General features: G+C 47.2%; 1 protein-coding gene across 2 annotated transcripts in view; it reads right to left on the bottom strand.

Annotated features, from left to right (window-relative positions):
- Nucleotides 1–6,074: 6,074 nt before the first annotated feature.
- RUVBL2 (RuvB like AAA ATPase 2) overlaps nt 6,075–27,168 on the bottom strand; it is a 64,534-nt gene continuing 43,440 nt past the window's right edge. For both annotated transcript variants that reach the window (XM_033962006.1, XM_033962005.1), the window contains exons 8-15: nt 20,784–20,877; nt 20,394–20,517; nt 20,219–20,313; nt 19,874–19,992; nt 19,468–19,587; nt 7,249–7,378; nt 6,416–6,530; nt 6,075–6,209 (exon numbers count right to left, since the gene is read on the bottom strand). In XM_033962006.1, the coding sequence (XP_033817897.1) occupies nt 6,184–6,209; nt 6,416–6,530; nt 7,249–7,378; nt 19,468–19,587; nt 19,874–19,992; nt 20,219–20,313; nt 20,394–20,517; nt 20,784–20,877 (823 nt within the window). In that variant the 3' untranslated portion in view covers nt 6,075–6,183. The remainder of the gene's footprint in view (nt 6,210–6,415; nt 6,531–7,248; nt 7,379–19,467; nt 19,588–19,873; nt 19,993–20,218; nt 20,314–20,393; nt 20,518–20,783; nt 20,878–27,168) is intronic.

The raw sequence follows: 27,168 nt of genomic DNA, 5'->3' as shown, positions 1-27,168 counted from the left end.
GAGGCAGTAGAGCGAAGAGGCGGATGGTTCGATGCCTCTCGAGACGCATTCCATGCTTGATAAGGAGTGCGGAAGAACTCTTCCTGGCGATGCCCAGGGCTTCGACTACCCGAAGGAAGATTCCAGACATCCTCGCCCGGAGGAGTAATGGGTTCCAGAGGTGGCATGTCACTAAACGAAGGACACCTCGAGGGACCGGCCGCCGAGCGCCGCTCCTCCTCCCCGAGCCACGAGAGCGAGCGGCGAGGGGGAGGCGGAGGGGGCGGCTCGCCCCCCCGAGGGGGAACTGCTTGATCACCCTGGATCGTGGCCAGCCACTTGGGCCCCATGGTGGTCATAATTTCAATGAATTGAGTCTCCATGATCGATCGCAACGAAGCCGACAAGGAGGGAGCCGCACTCGAATTTGGACCTCCTGAACGGTCTTCGCGGTCCCGAGTGGTCGAGTGCTTTGGCTTAGAAGCTTTCGGCACTTTGATAACCACCGGGGGAATGGGCTGAGAAGGTACCTGATCTGAGGAGACCGAAGAAGGCACCGGCGCAGGAGGCGGGGTCGAGGCCGGCTTCAGAAGATCCGATGCAGCAGGAGCAGTGGAAGACTTCGCAGGCACAGGCGAAGCGCTGGTCGAAGCTGAAGCCGAAGGTTCCTTAGCAGCTTCCATCTTGAACATCGACTCCCACAGAAAACAGCGACGTTTAAAAGCACGTGCTGTGAGAGTGGAACAAGGCCGGCACGATTTCGGAATATGTTCTGGACCAAGACACTGCAGGCAGCGTCAATGCGGGTCTGTCAACGAAATCGCGTGCTGGCACTTGCTGCACTTTTTAAAACCAGTAATCGGCCGGGACATAGGCCGAAAAAGCTCCGCCGTGAGATCGAAGGAACGGGGCCTGAGCCACACGGCCGACCCGGTCGAATCTCCGGAAAATTTTTTTTAAAAAAAATAAGAAAACGAATGAAGAAAACACACGATAAAGAGCAAAATAACTCAAAACCGCGGTGATTAGAAGGCAAGAACACGGGTTCACTCAGCACAGAGAATTGAAGCAAAACTTCTCAGCTCCGCGGAAAGAAAAGAACTGAGGAGACACGCCCGGAGCATCAGGCGGGAAGGCACTCGCGCATGCGCGGTGCGGGCATTTCGAAACTTCTGAAGTTTCTTCAAGCAAGTATGCTTGTGAGACGTCCGCATCGGGGCTCTGTCGGATGACATCACCCACTAGTGAGAATACCTGCCTGCTTGTCCTGGGATAATGGGGTGTTTTGGCGTTGACACTTGTGGCCATGAGGGGCTGACCCCAAGACTGCACTATCAACTGAAAAGCCACCGGGCTTAGACACCACTCTCCGGGATCTAGCACGCGACGACTGAGGAAGTCTGTTTGAACATTCTCCACTCCAGCTATGTGAGATGCTGATATTTCTTGAAGATGTGACTCTGCCCAGACCATGAGCAGAGTCGCCTCCTGTGCCACCAAAGTGCTCCTGGTACCCCTCTGATAATTGACATAGGCCATTGCCGTGGCATTGTCTGACAGAACCTTGACTGACTTGCCCATCAGAAAACTGGAACGCCAGACAGATGGCACTGGTTTCCAAAACACTGATCGATCAAGAAGCCTTCTCCGTGGACCATGTGACCTGAGCTGAGTGACCTAGACACTGAGCCCCCCAACCGAGAAGACTAACATCCGTGAGCAGCACCGTCCACTGCGGCTGATCCAGACTCGCCCCTTATACAAGATTGGGGGGGGGGGGGGTCTGAAGCCACCAGCGAAGACTGCTCCGAGCTAAGCCCGGAAGCGGAACAGGATGATCCAGACTGTGCCTCTGAGGCAACCACCTCCAAAGAGGAGCATACTGAAGAGGATGCATGTGGGCCCACAACCAGAATCACAGACCACAGAGTTTCCATGCGGAAGGAAGGCACATGAAGAGCCCTGATGACCCCCTGCAAATCCAGGATGGGTCGAAAGGTCCCTTCTTTCTTTGGCACTACAAAGTAAATCGAGTACCAACATGTGCCCCACTCCAGCGGGGGAACTGGAACCACTGCGTGAAGATCCAACAATCATTGAAGGGTCTGGCGAAAGGCCTGCTGCTTCCACACCACCTGCGAGGGAGAAGCGAGAAAGCGGTCTGGCAACGACCAGGCAAACTCCAGAGCATAGCCATCCCAGATCACTTCCAGAACCCACTGATCTGACTTGATGTCTGCCCACTGTGGATAAAAGTCTCTCAACCGGGCACCCACAGGAACCAAGACGGGCGCTGGCAAGGAGTCATTGTGTAGGACCGGCGTCAAGGGACCCGGCGGGAGTGCTACCTGCACCCCGGCAGGCCCTAAGAAAGGCCTGTATGCGCTGGAAGAACCTGCCTCTTGAGAGCTCAGGAGACTGAAAAGAAGCAGCCCCTCGACCAGAGGGGAAACAGCGGAAATCACGCCTACACCCTTGAGCAGCACTGCCTCGAGCCAGCAGCCTAGGCCTATCCTCAGGCAAACGAAGCAATTTAGAATCAGAGAGAGTCTGAACCAACATGTCCAGGTCCTCACCAAACAAGAAAGATCCTTTAAAAGGAAACATCGTCAACTTAGCGTTGGATGCCGAATCCGCCGACCAAGCATGAAGCCACAAGGTATGACTTGCTGCCACTCCTAAGGCCAGAAACTTGGCAGAAGCTCGCAAGAGGTCATACATGGCATCCGAGAGATGAGAAGCACCCAATTCAATTTTGGCAACTTCTTGCCTTAGTAAGTCCCAATTCTCAGATTTATCATCAAGTACATGCTGGGCCCAACGAAAACATGCCCGAGCCACCAGCCCACCACACATAGCCGCCTGGACTGACAGAGCTGTCACATCAAAACTCTGTTTAAGGAGGGACTCCAGCTTACGCTCCTCAGGGTCCTACAAGGCCACACTACCCTTAACAGGCATGGTATGCTGCTTAGAGATGGCTGAGACCACCGCATCCACTACAGGCGACTGCAGAGTATCCCTATCCCCTTCCGGAATGGGATACAGGCGGGCCATGGAGCGCGCAAAGCGACTTCCGGCACCTGCCACTGTGCGAGCATGATGTCCTGAATATCCTGATGCATAGGAAAAGAGCGGGAAGCAGAGTGAATCCCCTTAAGCAAGTGGTCCCCCTTAAGCGAGGGCTCCGACACGGGGTCCACAAAAACCGAGGAGACCTGAAGGATTAACTCATGGAGCTCGTCCTGCTGAAAAATACGCACCACAGACGCATCTTCGCCGGCTGGAGGGTGCTCGAACCTCTCGCCGGTGGAATCCGGCCCCCCAAGAGGATCCTAGAATTCTCACCAAGGGTCTAGATTCTCATCAATCACCTCGTGCTCCTCTGAGAAAAAAAATCCTCATCCCAAGAGACCCATGGGCGTTTAGCTGAGAAAGGGGTAGAGGGGGGCAAAACCACTGCTATGTGGGGTAGCACCAGGGAAGACGTCGAGGGTAAACACCTCTCGAGACCCCCTGAGTGGGACGGAACCTCCTGCTGCCAGCACATAAGCTTTACAAAGTACTAACATAAATTCAGGGGGAAAGACCCCCGGCGGCCCTACGGGACTCCTTGCCCCAGCAGGGGACCCTGACATACCTTGCCCCTGTATTTCCAGAACAGGGGAAAGGTCACCTGAGGTAAATGAATGAAGGAGGAGGTTCCCGCCGAAAGTGGCCTTGAGACCGCCAAAATCGGAGCTCCTGCGGCCTGTCGTGTCTGAAAAGCCTGGGACTTTCCTGAAGCAGGGGCCGAGGAACCAACCGATGCAAAAAGGGAATCCCCAGCCAAACCAGCAGGAAGGGAATCCTTTTCTCCTTGACCGTTGGCGAGAGGAACCCCCCATGTGGGCGTTGGGGGAAGCCCAGGCTTCCCCATAATCCATAGCCAAACCGCGAGGCACATGCGGCGGGGTGCCCTTTAAAAGAGCTCATTGTGCTGAAAACCACCCTAGCTGTAAAGAAAGTGTCGGTTAGTACAGAAAAACACAGAAAAAAGGCAGTTTTAAAGGGAAATGAGCCATTTAGACCGGCACACCTCAGGATTTTTTTGTTATTTCTTTTTACTTAGTCAGAACAGATTCCACAGCTCTCAAAGCTTGGAGGGCTGACCAATAAGGGTGCCAGGCCGCCTGCTGAGGCCCACTACAAAAATATGGGGAGGTGGAGGAAGGTGGGGGAAGGACCCAGCATGAGACCCGCCAGGTTTAACACCCCCGAGGTCAGACGGATCCCCAAACAGAACCCGCCCAAACTCTATCCGGCACAAAAAGGAGAACCAGGAGTCCACAAACAAAGTTCCAACAGTGCTAAGAGGGGAGCTGAAAAGCCTTACTACTTGCTACCGGAGACTAAGGAAAACTGGAGTAGCAAGAGGGGATGCTCTACTGATATACAAGTTTTGATCTCAGTCTCCACCTGCTGGTAGCAGTGAGGCATATTACCCATCTGTAAGGAACTATACCGGTCTATCAAGCGATACAGAAGCAAAACTATAAAGCAACCAACAACCAGAACATGACACAACTAATACAGTAAGTGTAGCATGAAAACTACAAATTTATGTCCCCAACTGATCACTGAGATCCCACACAGAAAAATGGCTAGCCATTCCACCCAGATGCTCACTCACATTTGAAACAGCCCAGAAATGCTCTTATTCCCATTTCATACCCAGATTATGGCACATCATCCCCCCCATCTGTCAGATCTTAAAACAGTCTAAGGAACTTCAGGAAGGCCTTGAAAATCTTCCTCTTTACAAACCCAGCTCCTTATGTCTGCATCCCTGACTGACCCTTACGTCGGAATACTGGACCACAAATCCACCATACTTCAATGATGCACAAACCTACAAAGCTATTTTACCTTATGTTAGGCTATGTCCATACGGAAAATGCTGCAATTTTAAAACCACCATAGGCTATGTCTTTTCGGAAAATGCTGCAATTTTAAAACACCCTATGTCCACTAAGTATTTTTCCAAATCTGTATGTTATGACTATACTGTAAAAACTGAAATTTATACCTCTATGTACACCAAGTTTGTTTTTCCCATCAAAGTTTGTCCCTATTTATACTGTGAATGTACTCTTGTAATCCGTTCTGGGTTCCTTTGGGAGGACAGGCTAATTAAATGAATGAATAAATAATATAAAATAAATATTCAGGTAAAGCCCGGGCGAATGAATATCGCCCAGTATATAACACACTTCTAACTTCTAAAGGGTGCGGGGGCAGGAATGGGTGATTCTGAGAGGCAGGAGACCAGGTATAACACCGGGCCTGTGGCATATCATTGTGGGGCACAGGTGGCAGCTCCCTGGGGTACCCACAAACTATTGGCACAAAAACAACAAGCACCCCCAATACACCCGCAAGCAAGATTCCTGCAAGTAGGGAAAAAAGACAGGCAAAGGATCAGCGGCGGCAGCAAGCCCTCGGCAGACGACCTGCTGGCACAAACTCTCTCCTAGCAACGAGAAAGCTGCTGGAGAGATGGAGCAAAGCAGGGCTGGTGATCTATCACTGACCCCTCCGCAATCTACCGGTAGATCGCAATCTGCCTGTTGGACATGCCTGCTATAAATATTCTAGTTCCTCCCCCTTGCCTTATGTTTTTGAGTTAGTCTAATTATGTCTACATGAGTCTATTGTATATATATATAATTGTGTCCCCCACTTTTATTGATGTACATTGCTTAGAAATGCTGATAAACGTTAGAATCAAATTTTAAATTAAACTTGAAACAGACAGGCTGATTTAATCAGGCGGTCACCTCCTCCTCTAATTTAGATTCTTGTCAACATATGTTTCAGTCTGTCCACTCAGTTTCCATGTCCCTCTTTCAGACAGAGGCAGTCCAACCTTCCTGTGCAATCTTGCATCCTTCCACACCATACCCACAGTTCCCAAGATCTCTTTACAGCAGCTTGTCACATACTGAAAATTCTGGAGAAACACCGCCTCTCCGACACCATATACAACTAATCTTTCCAAGAATGCACAGGCTGCCCCAGAGGACCAAGCGTTAACATAAAACTCCTCACATGGCTGCTTTTCTTTCCACAATATTTATTTTACAAAAAAACATAAACAGGATACTTTTAAGGTCTAAAGATTTGAGGCAGATGAAAAAGGCCCAAGTAGGACTGATGACATCATCAAGACGTATCCATGGTTTCTGCCTCTGCAAAACAAAAAAAGGAGAGGGGTAATGTTACAGAAGAGCTGGGAAAAGGGGATGCACATGTAGGGTATTAGCAAAGCTGACTCAAGACTGTGGTGCACAGTGGATGCAATCAAGCTCTGCAGAGAACTGAGTCTGGCATATTGCTGTGAAGAAAAAAGGAACCTCATAGAAGAACCCCAGTATAAGCAAACCCCATCACTCACTCAGCTCATTGAACATGAAGGCATCCTGGTACTCTTTCATATACTGTGTGGAGCGAGACTCATCCAGGAAAAGAGAATACACCCGTTTGATGTCATCTACTTGTACTTCTGTGCCCTGCAAAGACCAGGTATAGCAACAAGTTACACATGCCTTCTTCGAAAAAAGGGATCAGTGTAAGACAGGGCAGTATGCAACAGCTATCCTTAGCCTGCTAGAGCAGTGTCCCACAAACTTTCTCAAGCCGCGGCACAATAAATGTACTGGCCGCGGCTCGATGCATCTGGAATTGTGCAGATGTCGCTGTGATGATGTTACACACTTGCGTGACGTCATAATGGCGACGTCCGCGCATGCATGAAGGCCAAGATGCCAGAAGAGGTGCCAGCAGGGAATAGGGCTGGAGAGGAGGAGAGTGCTGGTGCCGGCGCCTCTCCTCCTCCCCAGTATGCCGCTGCACACCTGAAATCTCCGGAGGCACACAGTTTGCGATACTCTGTGCTAGAGTATGGAAGGGTTAGGAAGATAAGAACAACTTGAGAAAACACTGCAGTGGAGACACTCACTACCTACAATCCTCTGGATTTTATCACTGTTTTTGCTGCACGTTCTCCCTGACTTGGACACAGTCAACAGTCTTGATAAAGCCCTTTGCCACAATCTTTTCCCCTCCTGACTCTAGCATGGCATGAGATCTGTCATAACTAGTATCTTTGCTGCTCCATGAGGCCTATTTCTGACCATGGCCAAAGGTGACTTGTTTCTATGCAGGGACAAAATACAAATCTTTTTGCATTGGCCCAATAAACATGGAGGGGCACCTCCTTCCCTTTACCTTTCTCTTCCGGCACACCAAGTTAGCAGCCGTGATGAGCTGAATTGAGTATCGCAGTGAAGTCTCCAAACCGATTCTGGTCAACACAGTGTAAGCATCCTCATTCATTTCCACATCCTCCTCCTCACACCTTCAGCAATAACAAGAAAGAATTTATGTTGAGAGAAGGAGCTTACTTGACTGTCGTACTGTATAGAGAAATTAGATATTACCTCCTAATTTTCTTTCCTTTAGTCCCACCAGACCAGCCCTGTGTCTAATGAGGACACTAAGAAAGTGTGTGTAATTTGTTTTTTAAAATTCAAATCCAATTATATATTTATTTTTGTTGTTTAAATCTTTTTATTGGTATATTGTGACATTAAATATCAAACAGAGGTGTTTTACAATCCAAGAAATTACACAAAAACCCATCATTATATCTACAAACCCAGTCCCTCCCTTTCCCTGCAACAGCAGCAACTCATACGAGTAGCCGAGAAAAGTCCTTTATTTATAAAAATACCCTACATAGTACATGTTTTGCTCACTCATGGGCTACACAAGGGGTTACAGTACACCATTCACAGTATAAATGTCCTGGGACCACTCCTTTTTTCAGTTTACACTTGCTCACTTGGAGCGCTGATCTCTTCCCACGGTTTCCAGTATCACATCTATGCTGATGACTCTCAGATCAACCTCTCTGTGTTAAATATCTCTAACTGAAACCCAGACCTCAGTCTTGGCCTGCCTGTCCAACATTGACACCTGGATGTCTCAATGCCATCTAAAATTAAATATGGCTAAAACGGAGCTGCTCATCTTCCTGCCTAAACCCACCTCTCCGCTTCCCTCGTTCTCCGTCTCTGTGGACAACACTCTCATCCTTCCTATTTTGTCTGCTCATAATCTAGGGTCATTTTTGACTCCTCTCACTCTTTCACTGCCCAGATACAACATATTGATAAAACCTGCTGGTTCTTCCTCTATATCATCACCAAAATCCTATCCTTCCTCTCTAATGAGGAAGGGGAACACATGTACAATTGAAGGTCCTAAGAACTCCATGAAACTGGAGGCGAAGACAGACCCCTGTGAACCTCAGATTAACAGAAATATGGCAATACTATTATAGGCCTGAAAGCACCTTGAACAAACTATTAGAAGAGTCACATCTCTCATATCATTTCTCTCTCTGCTAACATAAGCAGGCTTCATGCGAAACTCATCTTTCACACAGAAACTAGCAAACATCTGCTGACTGTGATAAACAAGAAGTTTGTTTGTGAGAATGGAAATTAGCAGTATCAAAAGGGAATTACCACATCTCTATAAACTTAGGTCAAGTGGACTTACCAGAATACAATACCAACCTTAAGGATATGAAATTGATAACTGTGCAAATAAGTAAGAGGAATGGGATGGGCCTTGCTCGGAAATTAGTGATTCTTGATATTAAAAGCACATATGTCAGGGGAAGTTAGGAAAGCCATTTGGCCTTAAGACATCACGCTTCAATATGACTCAGAAAAGTATATGTGTTGACCAATTAATGAAATGGTAACGAAAAGCACAGTTACTTACCGTAACAGGTGTTATCCAGGGACAGCAGGCAGCTATTCTCACATATGGGTGATGTCATCAGCGGAACCCGGATGCGGAATCTCACAAGCAGACTTCCTTAAGTTTTGAGACGACCGCACCGCGCAAGCGCGAGTGCCTTCCCGCCCAGCGTAGGGCGCGTCTCCTCAGTTCAAATAGCTAGCAGAGAAGCCAACCAGGGAAGGTGGGTGGGTTGTGAGAATAGCTGCCTGCTGTCCCTGGATAACACCTGTTACGATAACTGTGCTTTATCCCAGGACAAGGAGGCAGCTTATTCTCACATATGGGTGACCTCCAAGCTAACCAGAATGGGATGGTGGGAGTGTTGGCAATTTAGGAGAATAAATTTTGTAACACTGTCTGGCCAAACTGGCCATCCCGTCTGGAGAAAACATCCAGACAATAGTGAGAAGTGAAAGTATGAACCGAGGACCAAGTAGCAGCCTTGCAAATTTCCTCAATAGGCGTAGATCTGAGGAACGCTACTGAAGCTGCCTTCGCTCTGACTTTATAGGCTGTGACTCTACTATGTAGGGGTAATCCAGCCTGAGCATAGAAGAAAGGGATGCAAACAACCATCCAGTTGGATATGGTACGCTTAAAGATGGGATGTCCCAACTTGTTTATATCAAAGGAGACAAAAAGTTGAGGAACAGTTCTTTTTGGTTTGGTGCGTTCCAAATAGAAGGCCAAAGCTCGTTTACAGTCCAGAGTATGAAGAGCTGATTCTCCAGGATGTGAATGAGGCTTAGGAAAAAACACTAGAAGAACAGTGGAGGGTTAATGGAGTGGACAGACTCGATGGGCTATGGCCCTTTTCTGCCGTCATTTTCTATGTTTAACAATGGATTGGTTGAGTTGAAATTCTGAAACCACTTTAGGTAGGAATTTAGGATAAGTACGGAGAACCACCTTGTCATGATAAAAGACAGTGAAAGGTGGATCAGCAACTAAAGCTTGCAGCTCACTGACTCTTCAAGCAGAAGTGAGGGCAATGAGAAACACCACTTTCCAAGTGAGATACTTCAGATGAGCCTTGTCAATTGGTTCAAAAGGAGGTTTCATCAATTGAGCAAGAACAACATTGAGGTCCCAAACCACAGGAGGCGATTTGAGAGGAGGTTTGACATTGAAAAGTCCTTTCATGAATCTGGAAACCACCGAATAAGCAGAGAGGCTGATGGAAAGCTGCAATTGCACTGAGATGGACTCGGATGGATGTAGACTTGAGGCCAGAAGTAGATAAGTGCAAAAGATAATCCAAAACAGAAGATAAGGAGGAATGTTGAGGCTCCTTACGTGAGAAAAAAAACACGTAGAAAATCTAGTCCATTTTTGGTGATGAAGAGGAGTCATGTTGAGAGGTACCAAGCTGTCAGGTGTAGAGACTGCAGGTTGTGATGAAGAAGAGATCCTTGACTCTGTGTAAGCAGAGATGGAAAAACTGGTAGAAGGTATGGCTCCCTGCTGCTGAGTTGAAGTAGAAGGGAGTACCAAGGTTGTCTCGGCCACTGAGGAGCAATCAGAATCATGGTGGCATGATCGTTCTTCAACTTGACCAGAGTCTTGAGAATGAGAGGGAATGCATAGAGGAAAAGATTCGTCCATTCCAGAAAAAAAGGATCTGCCTCGAGGCGATGAGGAGAGTATATCCTGGAGCAGAACTGAGGCAGTTCGTAGTTGTGGGGAGCTGCAAAGAGATCTATCTGAGGTGTTCGCCATTGTGAAAAAATGTGATGAAGAGGCATGGAATGGAGTGTCCATTCGTGAGGTTGCAGAAGACGATTCAAGTTGTCCGCCAAGCAATTCTTCGCCCCTTGTATGTAGACAGCTTTGAGGAAGGTGTTGTGGCGGATTGCCCAGTACAGAGCTTCTTGACAAAGGGAGGCAGATCCTGTCCCTCCTTATTTGTTGACATAATACATGGCGACTTGGTTGTCCGTCCGAATGAGGACTACCTGGTCGTGAAGAAGATGTTGAAAAGCATTGAGAGCCTTGAGGATCGCTCTGAGTTCCAGCAGATTGATATGACACCGACGATCCCTACTGGTCCAGTGGCCTTGTGTACGGAAACCATCGAGATGAGCGCCCCAAGCGTAGGTCGAAGAATCTGTCATGAGGACCTTCTGATGGGGGGGGGGGGGTGCGTTTGAAACAGCAAGCCTGTGGAGAGATTGGAAGAGAGCATCCACCAACAGAGAGACTGCTTCAATGAAGGAGTGTCTGTTATGTGTCGAGAAAGTGGGTCGCAAACCTGCGTCCATTGAGATGCCAGGGTCCACTGAGGAATTCTGAGGTGAAGTCTGGCAAAAGGAGTCACGTGTACTGTGGAGGCCATGTGACCTAGGAGTACCATCATGTGCCTTGCTGAGATGGAAGAGCGGGAAGACACTGTTTGACAGAGTTGAAGAAGAGCTTCCAGACGTTGTGGAGCCAGTTGTCGAGGTAAGGAAATACCTGAAGACCATGGTTCCTTAGAACTGCTGCTACCACTACCAGGCACTTGGTGAACATTCTGGGAGATGAAGCCAGGCCAAAGGGTAGCACTCTGTATTGATAATGCAGATTCCCTAACCGAAATCTGAGACATTGACGGGAGGCCGGAATATGTGTAGGCCTCTTGAGATCTAGAGAGCATAACCAGTCTTTCTGCTCTAGAAGGGGATAAAGGGATGCCAGGGATAACATTCAAAATTTTTCTTTGACCAAAAATTGGTTGAGAGCCCTGAGATCCAGAATTGGCCGCAGATAGCCCATCTTCTTCGGAACAAGTAACAGGAGTAAAACCCCCTGTTCTGCTGTTCCAAAGGAACTGGTTTGATGGCATGGAGACGAAGCAGAGTTTGAGTTTCCTGAAGAAGAAGGGCGGTCTGGGATGGACTGGAAGGATACTCTCTTGGAGGAAGCTCTGGTGGAACCTGAGTGGAATGAAGAGAGTATCCTTCCTTGATGATGGTTAGCACCCAGAGGTTGGATGTAACTGTCGTCCATCGGAGGTAAAAATGATTGAGACGATCTCCTATAGGGGGAAAAGAAGTCAGAGTCAGAACAGTGGAGGTTATGCTCTGTTTTAAACAGTCAAAAAGGCTAAATAGCCTTAGGTGCAGCAGAAAGTTGTGATTTTTGTTGCTTCCGAGGCTGCTGTTTCTTAGGAGGAGGGCGATTGTAAGGAGCCGTCCTCGGAGCAAAACACTTCTGATATATAGGAGGAGGGCATGTAGGTTTGGCAGGAGCTGGCTTTGGCTTAGGTCTGACAATAGAAGCAAAGGATTTTTCATGTTCAGACAATTTCTTGGTGGCTGCCTCGATAGATTCATCAAAGAGGTCATTGCCTGAACAAGGAATATTAGCCAAGCGGTACTGGAGATTAGGATCCATGTCAATAGTACGAAGCCAAGCAAGACGGCGCATTGCTACAGAACAAGCAGCTGCCCTGGCAAACAACTCAAAGGCATCATAAGATGATTGGAGGAGATGTAATCTGAGTTGTGATAGAAAAACGATGACTTCTTGAAATTCAAAATGTTTTTCAGTATCCAAATAACTCAAAAATTTAGGCAAAAGAGTAATGAGAAACTCAAAATAAGTAATAAAATTAAAATTATAATTAAGGACTTTAGAGGACATCATGGCATTTTGATAGATGCAACGTCCGAATTTGTCCATAGTTTTCCCTTCCCTTCCAGGAGGAACGGTGGCATAAACCTTGGAAGGATGGGACCTTTTTAAAGATGACTCCGCAAGCAGGGATTGGGGAGATAACTGTGAGTTGTCAAATCCTTTGCGATGGAGAGTTTTATATCTAGAGTCCAATTTGCCTGGAACAGCTGGAATGGTATAAGGAGTCTCCAGGCATCTGCCAAAAGTCTGAGACAAGAGCTTGTGAAGAGGAAGCTTAAGTGACTCTGCCGGAGGTTGAGGAAGATGCATAACTTCGAGATACTCCTTAGAGTATTTGGAACCCGCATCTAATTGAAGATCCAAGTCAACAGCCATCTGATGAAGAAAAGATGAAAAAGATAGCTGATCCGCCAATGCTTTGCCTCGAGAAAGACTCGAGGTCATCGAGGCAACCTGGGTCGAAGATGAAACTTAGGCCAGAAAAAAGGCATCAAAAGAATATGGAGACTTGGATGAAGCAATCGAAACCCCTGCATCCTCGAGGTGTGGAAGGGGAAACCTCGATCGAGGAGTCAGCGGTCTACTAGAAGTAGGAGTAGATCGAGGCTTAGTTGAAGAAGGACGTTCTTTAGAAGAATAACTATGCCTGGAAGTATGCCTCGATGAAGGCTTCGATCGTCGGTGAGAATGGTGCTTGGAAGCAGATTTCGAAGATCGAGGAGACTTTGCCTCGGAGACTGAAGCAGCCGATGCTACCAAAGAATGGATAGGACTGGAGGCTGTGGATCAAAGCTCCGGAGGCTTGGGGGAGAAATCTCGATATACTCCCAAAGACTCTGCTCCTTGGATAGAGTGTGAGGATTCCTACAGAGGCACTTGCAAAGATTCTGCTCCTTGCTTCACATGCTTAGATGCCAGACCAGACACTTGCAGAGACTCTGCTCCCTGCAAAGAGTGTGGAAGCTCAGACTGAGGCAAAGGAAGAGGCTCGACCTCGCGGGAGTCTGCAAAATGCCCAGGCTGGATAAAAGGAAGAGCTTCGGTCCCATATTAGTAAGGAAATGGTTGGCAGGTAGGAAAAAGAGGGTAGGAGTGAAAGGCCACTACTCGGACTGGAGGAGGGTCACGAGTGGTGTCCCGCAGGGCTCGGTGCTTGGGCCGCTGCTATTTAATATATTTATAAATAATCTAGAAATAGGGACGAAGTGTGAGATAATAAAATTTGCGGACGACACCAAACTTTAGTGGAGCTCGGACTAAAGAGGACTGCAAAGAATTGCAAAGGGACTTGAACAAACTAGGGGAATGGGCGACGAGATGGCAGATGAAGTTCAACGTTGAGAAATGTAAAGTATTACATGTGGGAAACAGAAACCCAAGGTACAACTATACGATGGGAGGGATGTTATTAAATGAGAGTACCCAAGAAAGGGACTTGGGGATAATGGTGGACATGACAATGAAGCTGACGGCACAGTGCGCAGCGGCTGCTAAGAGAAAGAATAGAATGCTAGGTATAATCAAGAAGGGTATTACTACCAGAACGAAAGAAGTTATCCTACCGTTGTATTGGGCGATGGTGTGTCCGCATCTGGAGTACTGCGTCCAATATTGGTCGCCGTACCTTAGGAAGAACATAAGAACATAAGCAGTGCCTCTGCTGGGACAGACCAGAGGTCCATCGTGCCCAGCAGTCCGCTCTCGCGGCGGCCCAACAGGTCCAGTACCTGTGCAGTAATCCTCTATCTATACCCCTCTATCCCCTTTTCCAGTAGGTAATTGTCTAATCCTTTCTTAAACCCCATTACTGTACTCTGCCCTATCACGTCCTCTGGAAGCGCATTCCAGGTGTCCACCACACGTTGGGTAAAGAAGAACTTCCTAGCATTCGTTTTGAATCTGTCCCCTTCTATCTTTTCCGAGTGCCCTCTTGTTCTTTTATTTTTTGAAAGTTTGAAGAATCTGTCTCTCTCTACTTTCTCTATGCCCTTTATGATCTTGTAAGTTTCTATCAAATCCCCTCTAAGTCTCCTCTTCTCCAGAGAAAAGAGACCCAATTTCTCCAATCTCTCAGCGTATGAAAGGTTTTCCATACCTTTTATCAGACGTGTCGCTCTCCTCTGGACCCTCTCGAGTAACGCCATATCCTTCTTAAGGTATGGTGACCAAAATTGGACGCAGTACTCCAGATGCGGGCGCACCATCGCCCGTTACAACGGCAGAATAACTTCTTTCGTTCTGGTCGCAATACCCTTCTTGATTATACCAAGCATTCTATTCGCTTTCTTAGCGGCCGCTGCACACTGTGCCATCGGTTTCATTGTTGTGTCCACCATTACCCCCAAGTCCCTTTCCTGTATACTCTCCTTCAATAATATCCCTCCCATCGTATAGTTGTACCTCAAGTTTCTGCTTCCCATATGTAATACTTTACATTTCTCAACGTTGAACTTCATCTGCCACCTCGTCGCCCATTCCCCTAGCTTGTTCAAGTCCCTTTGCAATTCTTCGCAGTCTTCTATAGTCCGAGCACCACTAAAAAGTTTGGTGTCGTCTGCAAATTTTATTATCTCACACTTTGTCCCTGTTTCTAGATCATTTATGAATATATTAAATAGCAATGGCCCGAGCACCGAGCCCTGCGGTACACCACTCGTGACCCTCCTCCAGTCAGAGTAGTGGCCTTTCACTCCTACCCTTTGCTTTCTACCTTCCAACCAGTTTCTGATCCATCTATGTACATCTCCTTCCACCCCATGGTTCTTCAGCTTCTGGAGTAGACGTTCATGGGGCACCTTGTCAAAGGCTTTTTGGAAATCTAGATATATGATGTCTATGGGGTCTCCTCTGTCCATTTGTTTGTTAACTCCCTCGAAGAAGTGCAGTAAGTTCGTTAGGCACGATCTACCCTTGCAGAAACCATGTTGACTGGTTATCAGTAGTTCGTTCCTTTCTAAATGTTCATCGATGTTTTCTTTTATCAGAGCTTCTGCCATTTTTCCCGGAACCGAGGTCAGACTCACTGGTCTGTAATTTCCAGGGTCTCCTCTTGATCCCTTTTTAAAGATGGGCGTAACGTTGGCTATTTTCCAATCCTCCGGGATCACGCCTGTTTTTAGGGACAGGTTGCAAATTTGCTGTAGTAGTTCCGCTATCTCCTCCTTTAATTCTTTCAGAACCCTTAGATGTATTCCGTCCGGACCCGGGGATTTGTCAGGTTTTAGTTTTCCTATCTGCCTGCGTACGTCTTCAAGGCTCACTTCTATGGATGTTAATTTTTCTGTTTGACTTCCATGAAAGAATTGCTCAGGTTCCGGTATGTTTGAAGTGTCCTCATTTGTAAATACAGACGAAAAAAACACGTTTAGCTTTTCCGCCACTTCTTTCTCCTCTTTCACAGCTCCCTTCCTGTCTTCGTCATCCAGCGGTCCTACCTCCTCCCTAGCCGGCTCCTTCCCTTTAACATATTTAAAGAATGGTTTGAAGTTTCGTGCTTCCTTAGCTAGCCTCTCTTCGTACTCTCTTTTGGCTTTTCGAACCACACGGTGACATTCTTTTTGATTTTTCCTGTGCTCTTTCCAATTCTCCTCAGTTTTGTCCTTTTTCCACTTCCTGAATGAATTTTTCTTATTGCCTATTGCTTCCTTCACTATTTTGGTTATCCATGCCGGGTCTTTTGTTCGACTCTTTGTGCACCCCTTTCTGAACCTGGGGATATATGTATTTTGCGCCTCGCTCACCATGCCCTTGAAAAAAGACCAGGCATGTTGTACCGTTTGCCATTTTTTGGACGTGTTCCTAAGTTTCTTTCTTACCATTTCCCTCATTGCCTCGTAGTTTCCTTTCCTGAAGTTTAAAGTTGTCGCTATGGTTCTCTTCCCTTTCGGTATTCCTTCTTCAACCTTGAACTTGATCATATTATGATCACTGCTTCCCAACGGTCCCACTATTTCTACTTCCTTTGCAGGTCCCCTTAACCCATTTAGGATTAGATCCAGAGTGGCATTTCCTCTCGTTGGTTCTCTAACAAGCTGCTCCATGAAGCAATCCTGTGTAGCTTCCAGGAATTCTGTCTCTCTAGGAAGGATATGACATTACTCGAGAGGGTTCAGAGGAGAGCGACACGTCTGATAAAAGGTATGGATAACCTTTCATATGCTGAGAGATTGGAGAAACTGGGACTTTTCCCTGGAGAAGAGGAGACTTAGAAGGGATATGATAGAGACTTACAAGATCATGAAGGGCATAGAGAGAGTAGAGAGGGACAGATTCTTCAAACTTTCGAAAAATAAGAGAACAAGAGAGCATTCAGAAAAGTTGAAAGGGGACAGATTCAAAACGAATGCCAGGAAGTTTTTCTTTACCCAACGTGTGGTGGACACCTGGAATGTGCTTCCAGAGGGCGTAATAGGGCAGAGTATGGTACTGGGGTTCAAGAAAGGATTGAACAATTTCCTGCTGGAAAAAGGGATAGAGGGGTATAGAGTATTACTGCACAGGTCCTGGACCTGTTGGGCCGCCGCATGAGCGGACTGCTGGGCACAATGGACCTCAGGTCTGACCCAGCGGAGGCATTGCTTATGTTTTTATGTTCTCCAACATGGTCTGGAAAGAAGCCGGCAAGAATGGATCCGTATTTGGAACCGGACCACCTGCTTTGGCTGGAGGTTCCACAGAGGCAGTGGAAACGTGCTTCGACTTGGAAGTCTTAGGCACCTTAAGCACCACCACTGGAACCTTCTGCTGAGCTATCTGACCTGAGGATACAGGGGAAGATACAGCAGGAGTCGTCGAGGAGAGAGCGGTTGCAAACGAAGAAGGTCTGATGAGGCTCGAGGTCGAAGCAGTAGAAGCAGGATGAATCTCAGTCGAAAGTGATGTCGAGGCCGCCTTCGAATTCGAGGGATCGGAGGAAGAATCCATCCCGAAGAGCTTCTGCACCAAAATACCACGACGTTTAAGGGCTCGAGGTTGAAGAGTAGCACAGCGCTCGCACGACTTCGGTTGATGGTCCGGCCCAAGGCACTTGAGGCACCAACGGTGTGGGTCCGTGAGGGAAATCGCACGCTGGCACTGGCTACACTTCTTGAAGCCCGTTGCTGACCGGGACATAGAAGGAAAAATAGCTGCCGCAAAATCAAAGCCCCTGGGCTGCGGCCTAGCGGCCTGCCCTGGCAACCAAACGGAAGAAATAATTTTTTTTTTTTTTAAAGAAAAGAAAAACAGCGATTCTTGAAGATAAACACACAAACCGCGGTGTAGAGAAGGCACGAAAAAACTAAGTTAAACGCAGAAAGTCAAAGACAGACTTCTTGGCTCCGCAGAAAACTGAGAACTGAGGAGACGTGCCCTACGCTGGGTGGTAAGGCACTCGCGCATGCGCAGTGCGGTCATCTCGAAACTTCTAGTTTCTTCAAGCAAGTCTGCTTGCAAGCTTCCGCATCCGGGCTCCGCTGATGATGTCATCCATATGTGAGAATAGGCTGCCTGCTTGTCTTGGGATAATGACAATTATGAATATCCAATAGAAATCAAGAACGTAGAATGTACTAACGTGGACTCAGGTTGTTAAGAATGTATAAAAGATCAGTTTACTAGTGTATTAGTTAGAAGACACCAGGTATACAGAAGGCTGGCATTCTGTATATGCTCTCTGTTAACCCAATTAGCTGAGACTTATCCTTTGTAAGCTGACTATTATTGATTACTAATAAATATATACAATATACAGCTAATTGGGTTGTCATGTGAGGTCACTGATCAATGGAGGTTTCACAGCGCTTTCACTAAACACACTACCAAAACCCTTCTCCATGCCCTCACCTCATGCTTAGACTTGCTACTCTCAGGCCTTCCACTTAGCCATCTCGATCCCCTCCAATCTGTCCAGAATTCAGCTGCACAACTCATATTCCAGGAGAGCCGCTTTACTCACATTACTCCTCTCCTAAAGTCACTTCATTTGCTTCCCATCCGTTTCCAAATACAATTCAAACTCCACTTACTGACTTACAAATGCACTCACTCAGCTGCCCCTCACTATCTCTCTTCACTTATCTCCCATCTGTGCCCTTCTCTTCAACTGCAAACTCCAGACTCCGTCCCTTTTGCCTTGCTGCGCCATATGCTTGGAACAAACTGCCCGAATCCCTAGGGCAGGCTCCGTCTCTGACAGTGTTGGAGACCCAGTTAAAAGACCACCTCTTCGATTGCTTTCGACTCTTAATTCCTCTCACATTGTGTTCTGCATCCACAACCCTATATGTCATATGTGTCTGTCCAAGTTAGATTGTAAGCTTTTCTGAACAGGGACCATCTATAAATGTCAAAATGTACAGCGCTGTGTACGCCTTTCAGCACTATATAAGTGATACAACAACAGCTTAGAGGACAACCAAGCAAAGGCTGTTTCCTTCACAACTGTAGACATGCACACCCTAGTCTCTGCTACATCATTTAGATTGGGAAATTTGTATCCTAGGCACTCCTTCCTGGTGGTAATGTAGCCTCTGATGCAGCCCAAGAGTGGGCCACACATGGATCAAGTTGACCATTTTTAAATAAAGGACTTATTTTACACATTGGATTTGGATCTGCTCTTCTTTTGTCTGCTCTATTGCAGATGTGTGTGGCCTCTTTGTGGACTTCTCTATTTCATTTTAAAACCTTCACCATCCACAGCTCTCACCATACACAGTAGGCGATGCACACAACAGGACTCTTACAATACATTAAATCATACTTAAAAAAAAAATCAATTCCTAATTCATCATCAGATTATCTTTACTTCATCACGTCATAGGCTGCCTTGATTTACAAACATCAAACTAGGACTGCCAACACTCAATTGGCCTTGTCACCAAGTAAATGTCTTATCCAAATAACACTTAATAAATGGAGGGAACCCTCAGACTGAAATAAGTGTGTCAGTTTATAAAAATGCAGGATTGTATTAAGATGCTGAGGAACAGGAGTATAAGGCAGGAGTATAAATAACAGGAGTATAAATCTCACCTGATCTTCAGTATCTGCTTGGTCTCTTTTTCATTGTAAGGGGTGGTGGAGATGATCAGTAATCTGTCCAGAAGGTCAATAGGAATCCCATGGGGGCTCTGATAATTAGTACCACGGATTCTAGAATTATACAGACGTATGATACTGTGAAAAGCTAAACGCTATTAGACCCTCCTCTCCCTACACATATGCCTAACCCGTTCACAAGGACATGACCTCTACTGGAAGAGGAAGCTAAACTTGTCACCAGACACACAAATCTAGTGCTCACACAGCAACACATGGTGTTCCAAGAGGAAGCCTAGCCTAACCAAACACACACTTCCACTGCCTCTAAGAATAATCCAAAGACAAAGGCCTGAAATAAGCTAGGTGCAGCTTTTGTATGATGCCTCTTTTTGCTCACCTGGTGATTCCTCGGTTGGTTGCCATGATGAGTACAGGGGCCATGTCACTTTCCAGGGCACGGTTTAAGAAGGAGAAGCACTCAATGTCCAACATGTGCACTTCATCAATAAACAGTACCTGTAATGACAGAAAGAGTGGGACCTCGGCTGAGAGAATCTGCTCGTTATTATCTTTCATCCCATATGACTGCTCAGACTGAAACCTACACAAACAGCAATCCAGTGTGATGTTACTACAGTAAGGAGAAACTCTCTCCATTCTCAACCTACAAGAGATCTTTATGGAGGCAAGCTTGCTATCCTAAAGAGTATCTTTGCAATCCCCTTTCTCTCTTCCCCCTTACCCCAGGGATGATTTCTGCCTTCCCTTCTTCTCTCCACTCTGCCACCTTTGCATTAATCTGCTCCCGAACCTCCGATTTGATTTCACCAGTATCACCTACAGTGAAGCAGTAAGAGAGTCAGTGGGCTGCCCACAGTGTCAGGTCTTCCTTCTCCCCTCTTCCTTCTCCCAGGTACCTGAGAAGAGCGCCAAGAAGCCCTGTGTCCGGCTGTTAATGACATCAATCTCATGCAGTGACACAGTATGCACAACCTCCTTCCGCTTCTGCAGCTCCCCATCGGGACACTGCACAAACTTAGTCTGAAAACAGGCAGAGGAGGAGAGATACAGTTAAAGTCTAGGCACACTTGAGAAGCCCTTTTATATCTCCCCACTTCACCCACACAATGCCAATGGCCTCATATCACAGCATCTCTTACTCATTCCTGAAGTATGACAGCATCATAAGTCTCTATTGAAACAACTCTCACTCCTGAGAAGCCACACACCCTTAACCCCTCATCACAGACCAGAGAACCCATAGCTTTTAACCCCCTCCCCTCCACTGATACATCCCCAGCTCATACCTGAGCACCCATGGCATCATAGTCTCTTGCCCGAGTGAAGGAACGCCCAAGCTTGGTAATCTTTCCTGTTGCTTTATCAATTGTGATTACATCACTGCAAAACCAAGACCCAGAGATGAGATATCTTGCTTTTTGGACTGGGGATCTTACAACTGGAGGGGTTCAAAGCATGGCAGAAATCAACTACATAACTTTGCCGGGCTATGTCCTGCTTGCAACATGCTGTTGTAACCCACTTTGAACTTAGTGGTTAAGTGGGATATAAATGCTGATATTAAAAAGAGATTAGGTTCTTACTAATATCTTTTCTAGTAAATAGGTGTCTCACTCTGACCTGTAGTGTAATTGCCCCATGCTTGTGAGCCATGCAGAAGAATCCACTACAGCTTTTCAACTCCTCCTCCTTCACCAGATGGCTCTACTGCCCTCTTCAATTTGTACCAAAGCATTCGATAGCCCTATTAGAAACACAGAAGGAATGGCATGGGGAGACTCCCCAAAATACAGTTCTGTTCTACTATGAAAAGTATAACAACAATCAAACATCCTAATCAGAAACCTTTATGGAGCTTGAAAATTTCCCCAATATCTTAAATTAATCTTCATATCCTTCAGGTAGGACTGACATCCAAAAAGCACAGTTACTTACCATAACAGTTGTTATCCAGGGACAGCAGGCAGATATTCTCAACAGGTGGGTGATGTCACCTACGGAGTCCCAGAGCAGACAGCCTCACAAGCAGACTTGCTTGAAGATCTTTTAAGAGCTTACGAGTGCCTTCCTGCCCAAGTTAGGGCGCACGTCTTCAGTTCAGATAGCTAGCTAAGAAGCCAACCAGGGAAGGAGGGTGGGTTGTGTGAATATTTGCCTGTTGTCCCTGGATAACAACTGTTACGGTAACTGTGCTTTATCCCAGGACAAGCAGGCAGGAAAGTCTCAACAAGTGGGTGACCTCCAAGCTAAGCATAATGGGATGGAGGGAGTGTTGGCAATTTAGGAAAACAAATTTTGTAAAACTGATTGGCCAAAATGGCTGTCCCTTCTGGACAAAGTATCCAGACGATAATGAGAGGTGAATGTATGAACCGAGGATCAAGTGGCAGCCTTGCAGATTTCCTCAATAGGAGATGATCTGAGGAAAGCTACAGACGCCGCCATTGCTCGAACTCTGTGGCCCGTGACTCGACCCTGCAGAGGGAGACCAGCCTGAACGTAGCAGAAAGAGATGCAAGAAGCCATCCAGTTGGATATGATTCACTTCGAGACAGGATGCCCCAACTTATTTGGATCGAAGGAGATGAAAAGTTGTGGGGCTCTTCTGTGAGATTGAGTGCGGTGCAAGTAGAAAGCCAAGGCACGTTTACAGTCCAGAGAATGAAGCGCTATTTCTCCAGGGTGAGAATGAGGCTTTGGAAAAAATACTGGAAGAACAATAGATTGATTAATATGAAATTTTGAAACAACTTTAGGTAAGAATTTTGGATGAGTACGGAGAACCACCTTGTCATGGTGGAAAACTGTGATGAGTAGATCCGCAACTAAAGGTTGTAACTCACTGACTCTTTGAGCAGATGTGAGGGCAATGAGAAACACCACTTTCCAAGTGAGATACTTCAGATGAGCCTTATCAATTGGTTCAAAGGGAGGCTTCATCAATTGAGCGAGGACGACATTGAGATCCCAGACCACTGGAGGTGGTTTGAGTGGTGGAATGACATGGAAAAGTCCTTTCATGAAGCGGGAAACCACCAGATGTGCAGACAGGGGTTTCCCATCAAGAGGCTGATGGAAAGCAGCGATTGCACTGAGATGGACTCAGATAGATGTAGACTGGAGGCTAGAGTGAGATAAGTATAGTAAATAATCTAAAACTAAAGGCAAGGAGGTAGACATTGGCTCCATATGATGAGTAGTACACCAAGCAGAAAATCTAGTCCATTTTTGGTCGTAACACTGCCTAGTGGATGGCTTTCTAGAAGCTACCAAATATCCTGTACAGACTAAGAAAATTGTAGAGAGTCTGTTAGGTGGAAAGGTACCAAGCTGTTAAGTGTAGAGACTGCAGGTTGGAATGTAGCAAGGAACCTTGACTCTGAGTAAGCAGAGAAGGAAAAATCAGTAGAAGTAGAGGCTCCCTGGTGCTGAGTTGAAGTAGAAGGGAGTACCACAGTTGACTGGGCCACCGAGGAGCTATCAGAATCATGGTGGCATGTTCTGTCTTGAGTTTGACCAGAGTCTTGAGAATCAGAGGGAATGGAGGGAAGGCATAGAGAAACTGACCCGTCCAATCCAGTAGGAAAGCATCTGCCTCGAGACGCTGGAGAGAGTATATTCGGGAGCAGAATTGAGGCATCTTGTTATTGAGGAGAGAGGCAAAGAGGTCTATTTGATGAGTCCCCCATCGAACAAACACTTGATGAAGAGGTGAAGAATTGAGTGTCCATTCGTGTGGTTGCAGAAGACGACTCAATTTGTCCGCCAGACAGTTGTGCTGACCCTCAATGTATACAGCTCTTAAAAAGATGTTTCGATGGATTGCCCACTCCCAGAGCTTCAGAGCTTCTTGACAAAGGGAGTGAGATCCCATACCTCCCTGTTTGTTGACATGGCGACTTGGTTGTCCATCCAGACAAGGACTACGTTGTCTTGAAGGTGTTGAAAAGCTTTGAGAGCATTAAAAATCGCTCTGAGTTCCAACAGATTGATGTGACAAAGACGGTCCGCAGAAGACCAATGGCCTTGGGTACGGAGACCGTCTAGATGGGCTCCCCATCCGTAGGGTGACGAGTGTGTTGTGAGAACCTTCTGATGAGGGAGAGTATGGAACAGCAAATCTCTGGAAAGATTGGAAGAGAGCATCCACCAGTGGAGAGACTGCCTCAACAAAGGAGTTACTGTAATTTGTTGAGAAATCGGGTCGGTAGCTTGTTGCCACTGAGATGCTAGGGTCCACTGAGGTATGCGAAGGTGAAGTCTGGCAAAAGGTGTCACGTGAACTGTAGAAGCCATATGACCGCGCAGAATCATCATTTGTCTTGCTGAAATTGATGTGAGATGAGACACTTGATGGCAAAGGCGAATGAGGATATCCCGATGTGGTGGATGTAGAAACGCTCTGAGCTGGATAGTGTCCAGAGTGGCCACGATGAACTGAAGGGACTGAGATGGGGTCAACTGGGATTTTGGAAAGTTGATCTCGAACCCCAGACATTTGAGGAACATAATAGTCTGTCAGGTCGCTGCAATAACCCCTTGTTGAGAGGGGGCTTTGATGAGCCAGTTGTCCAAGTACGTAAAAACTTGAAGACCCTGGGTATGGAGAGCTGCAGCCACCACCACCAGACACTTTGTGAAGACTCTGGGGGATGAGGCGAGTCCGAAAGGAAGAACTCTGTATTGTAGATGAAGATTCCCCACCCAAAATCTTAAATACTTGCGAGAGGCTGGATGAATTGGGATACGAGTGTAAGCCTCTTTGAGATCCAGAGAGCATATCCAATCTCCCTGATTCATCAGGGAATACAGAGTTGGTAAAGAAAGCATCCGAAACTAGAAATTTGTTGAGGGCTCTGAAGTCCAGAATGGGTCGCAAATCCCCCGTCTTCTTTGGGACTAGAAAATAACGGGAATAAAAACCCATGTCCTGTTGGTTCAAGGGAACCTCCTCGACAGCTCAAAGGCGAAGAAAAGTCTGAGCTTCCTGAAGAAGGGGAAGTTGCAACAAATTGGAAGGACACTCTCTTGGAGGGCGATCTGGAGGCACCTGAACAAAGTGAAGTGAGTATCCCTCCCAAAGGATGGTGAGGACCCAGAGATCTGAGGTGATCATCTCCCACTGGTGATAAAAATGGTGAAGACAACCTCCTATGGGCTGAAGAGAAGTCTGATGTAAGGAGGTTGGTATGCTCAGACTGGGAATGTCAAAAAGACTGAGCTGGTTAAGCCGCAGCAGGAGTCTGAGCTTTCTGCTGTCATTGTTGCTGTGGCGGTCGTCTAAGCGGAGGCCTAGAGAAAGCTGGCGTCGTTTTTTGAGGATAACGACATGGTGGAGGCTTGCATGGCTGAGCAGGAGGAGTCTTAGGCTTCGGCCGAATCAAGGAAGCAAAAGAGCGCTCATGTTCAAAAAGGCGCTTTGTAGCAGCTTCAATGGAATCATCAAAAAGTTCATTCCCCTGGCAAGGCAAATTCGTTAGACGGTCCTGCAGATTGGGATCCATATCAACAATGCGGAGCCAGGCAAGACTATGCATGGCTACTGCAAATGCCAAAACTCTAGAAGAGAGCTCAAAGGCATCGTATGTGGCTTGCAGCATGAAGAGTCGAAGTTGAGACAGAATTCTAATAATGTTTGAATTCTGGAAGACACTGTTCCTCAAGAGCCGGATAAAACTTAGGCATCATTTTGAGGAAGTGATTAAAATAAGCAGTGAAAGTGTAGTTGTAGTTGAGAATTCTGTTAGCCATCATGGAATTCTGCTATAGTCTACGGCCCAACTTATCCATGGTACGGCCCTCCCTGCCTGGAGGGACCACAGCGTTGAGCTTAGATGGTTGAGCTTTCTTAGTAAAGACTCTACAACCAAGGACTGGTGAGACAATTGAGATTTCTCAAATCCCTTACAAGGTACGGTGCGATACCTGGATTCCAGCTTGGATGGAATGGCTGTAATTGAATAAGGAGTTTCCATATTCCTGAAGAAAATTTGCTTTAAGACAGGAGTCATAGGAAGCCTTAGGGTCTCCTTAGGTGGTTGAGGCAACTCCATGTCGGCCAAGTATTCAGGAGTGTACTTGGAATCAGAGTGGAGATCCAGCTGAAGAGCTTTCCCCATGTCAAAGACAAATCTCGCAAAAGAGACAGACTTCAAGGTAGAAGGACCCTCAGGAGGAGAGCGAGACTTAGGCGCCACCAAATATGAAGGAGAAGCCTCTCTGGAATATTGAGAAGGAGGCTCAGAATCCAGCCGCACAGTGACTGAAGAAGCTCCACTACCTGAGACAGGAGGCGTCAGAGACTGCTTGCGCTTAAGAAGCCTCAATGGTGAAGTCCCCGGGGTCCGAGGAAAAGAGTGGGTTGAGACAGGGGGAGAAGGCTCTTTCGGAGGTGGTCTCGATGGAGGAGTCTTCGACCTCGATGGACTTCGAGGAAAAGCAGCCGGTGTAAAAGCTTAGCGAGACCTGTGTTTAGATTTTGAAGAAGTCTCAATAGCCTTTGATAAATGAGGCATAGAAGATTCAGTATCCGGAGGAGGAGAGGTCTTCCGCTTGAGAAAAGACTCCTGACTGTGCTTGGAAGCAAGATGCTTCGAATGCCTCGAGCGATGTCTCGATCGAGGTTCAGGATTCTGTGTGCCAGGAGGAGGCGAAGAGTCAATGGATGATAAGCGACGAGACTTTCGAGGTTTGCCTCGAGGTGCTTCAACAGGAGGCTCAGGCTGGCTTGTAGGAAGCAGGGTCGAGGCCGGGAGGAGCTGAGCCATAACCGAGGAAATCTGAGTGGTCAGGATGGCTTTCAATATGTCCTCGAACATAGGCACCGAAACGAAGGGATCAGGTCTCGAAGGTGCAGTTGTGCACTCCAAAGAGGGCGACCTCAATGAGTATTCACGATGTTTGGAGGCACGCTTAGCTGGAGGTCTCGAAGAGGCTGGCAGGACCATAGGCACGGCCTGGGATGCCTGAGACTCTGGAGGCTTCTTAGGAAGGGTACCTGAAGGAGAAACAGGAGACTTATCCACAGATGAAGACTTAGAAGGGACTGCAGGCGAGGCCTTCGAGACTGAAGGTGTCGAGGTCGAGGCCTTGGTCGAGGCAGCCACGGGTGTCGGGGTCGAGGTCTTGGAAGTCGAGGCCGTTCCCGAAGCCGAGGTCAGCAGACTGCTCCATAGTGCCAAATAGTTGAAGAAGCTTGGCACGTCGCCTGCGAAAGGCTCGAGGTTGAAGGGCAGCACAGTGCGAACAAGCGTCGGGGCAATGTTCTGGACCCAGGCAAACAATACACCGACAATGAGGATCGGTGACTGGAATAGCCTTGCCGCACTTTTTGAACCCGGTAAGAGGCCGGGACATAGAAAAAAAGAAGGCCGACGAACGAACGAAGTTCAGTGGCTAGGCCTAGGCCAAAGGCCGCCGGCCCGGAAAAGAAACAATAAAATATGTTTGTTTGGTTTTTTTTTAAGTTAAAGGAAAGAGAAATAATACGCGAGCACAGCGACTAGAAAAAAATAACAAAGCCGCAAGAAGACAACGAAGGGTCGCAGAGCTGAAGTGAAGAGGACTTCTCAGCTCTGTGGAAAACATTGAACTGAGGTACCTCACAGGAGACGTGCGCCCTGACTCGGGTGGGAAGGCTCTCGCGCATGCGCAGTACAGCACTCGTAAGCT

Source organism: Geotrypetes seraphini, chromosome 10, assembly GCF_902459505.1.
Source record: "Geotrypetes seraphini chromosome 10, aGeoSer1.1, whole genome shotgun sequence".
NCBI classification, from domain to species: Eukaryota; Metazoa; Chordata; class Amphibia; order Gymnophiona; family Dermophiidae; genus Geotrypetes; species Geotrypetes seraphini.
Note: the sequence above shows the minus strand (reverse complement) of the source record. Positions and strands in the feature narration are given on the sequence as shown.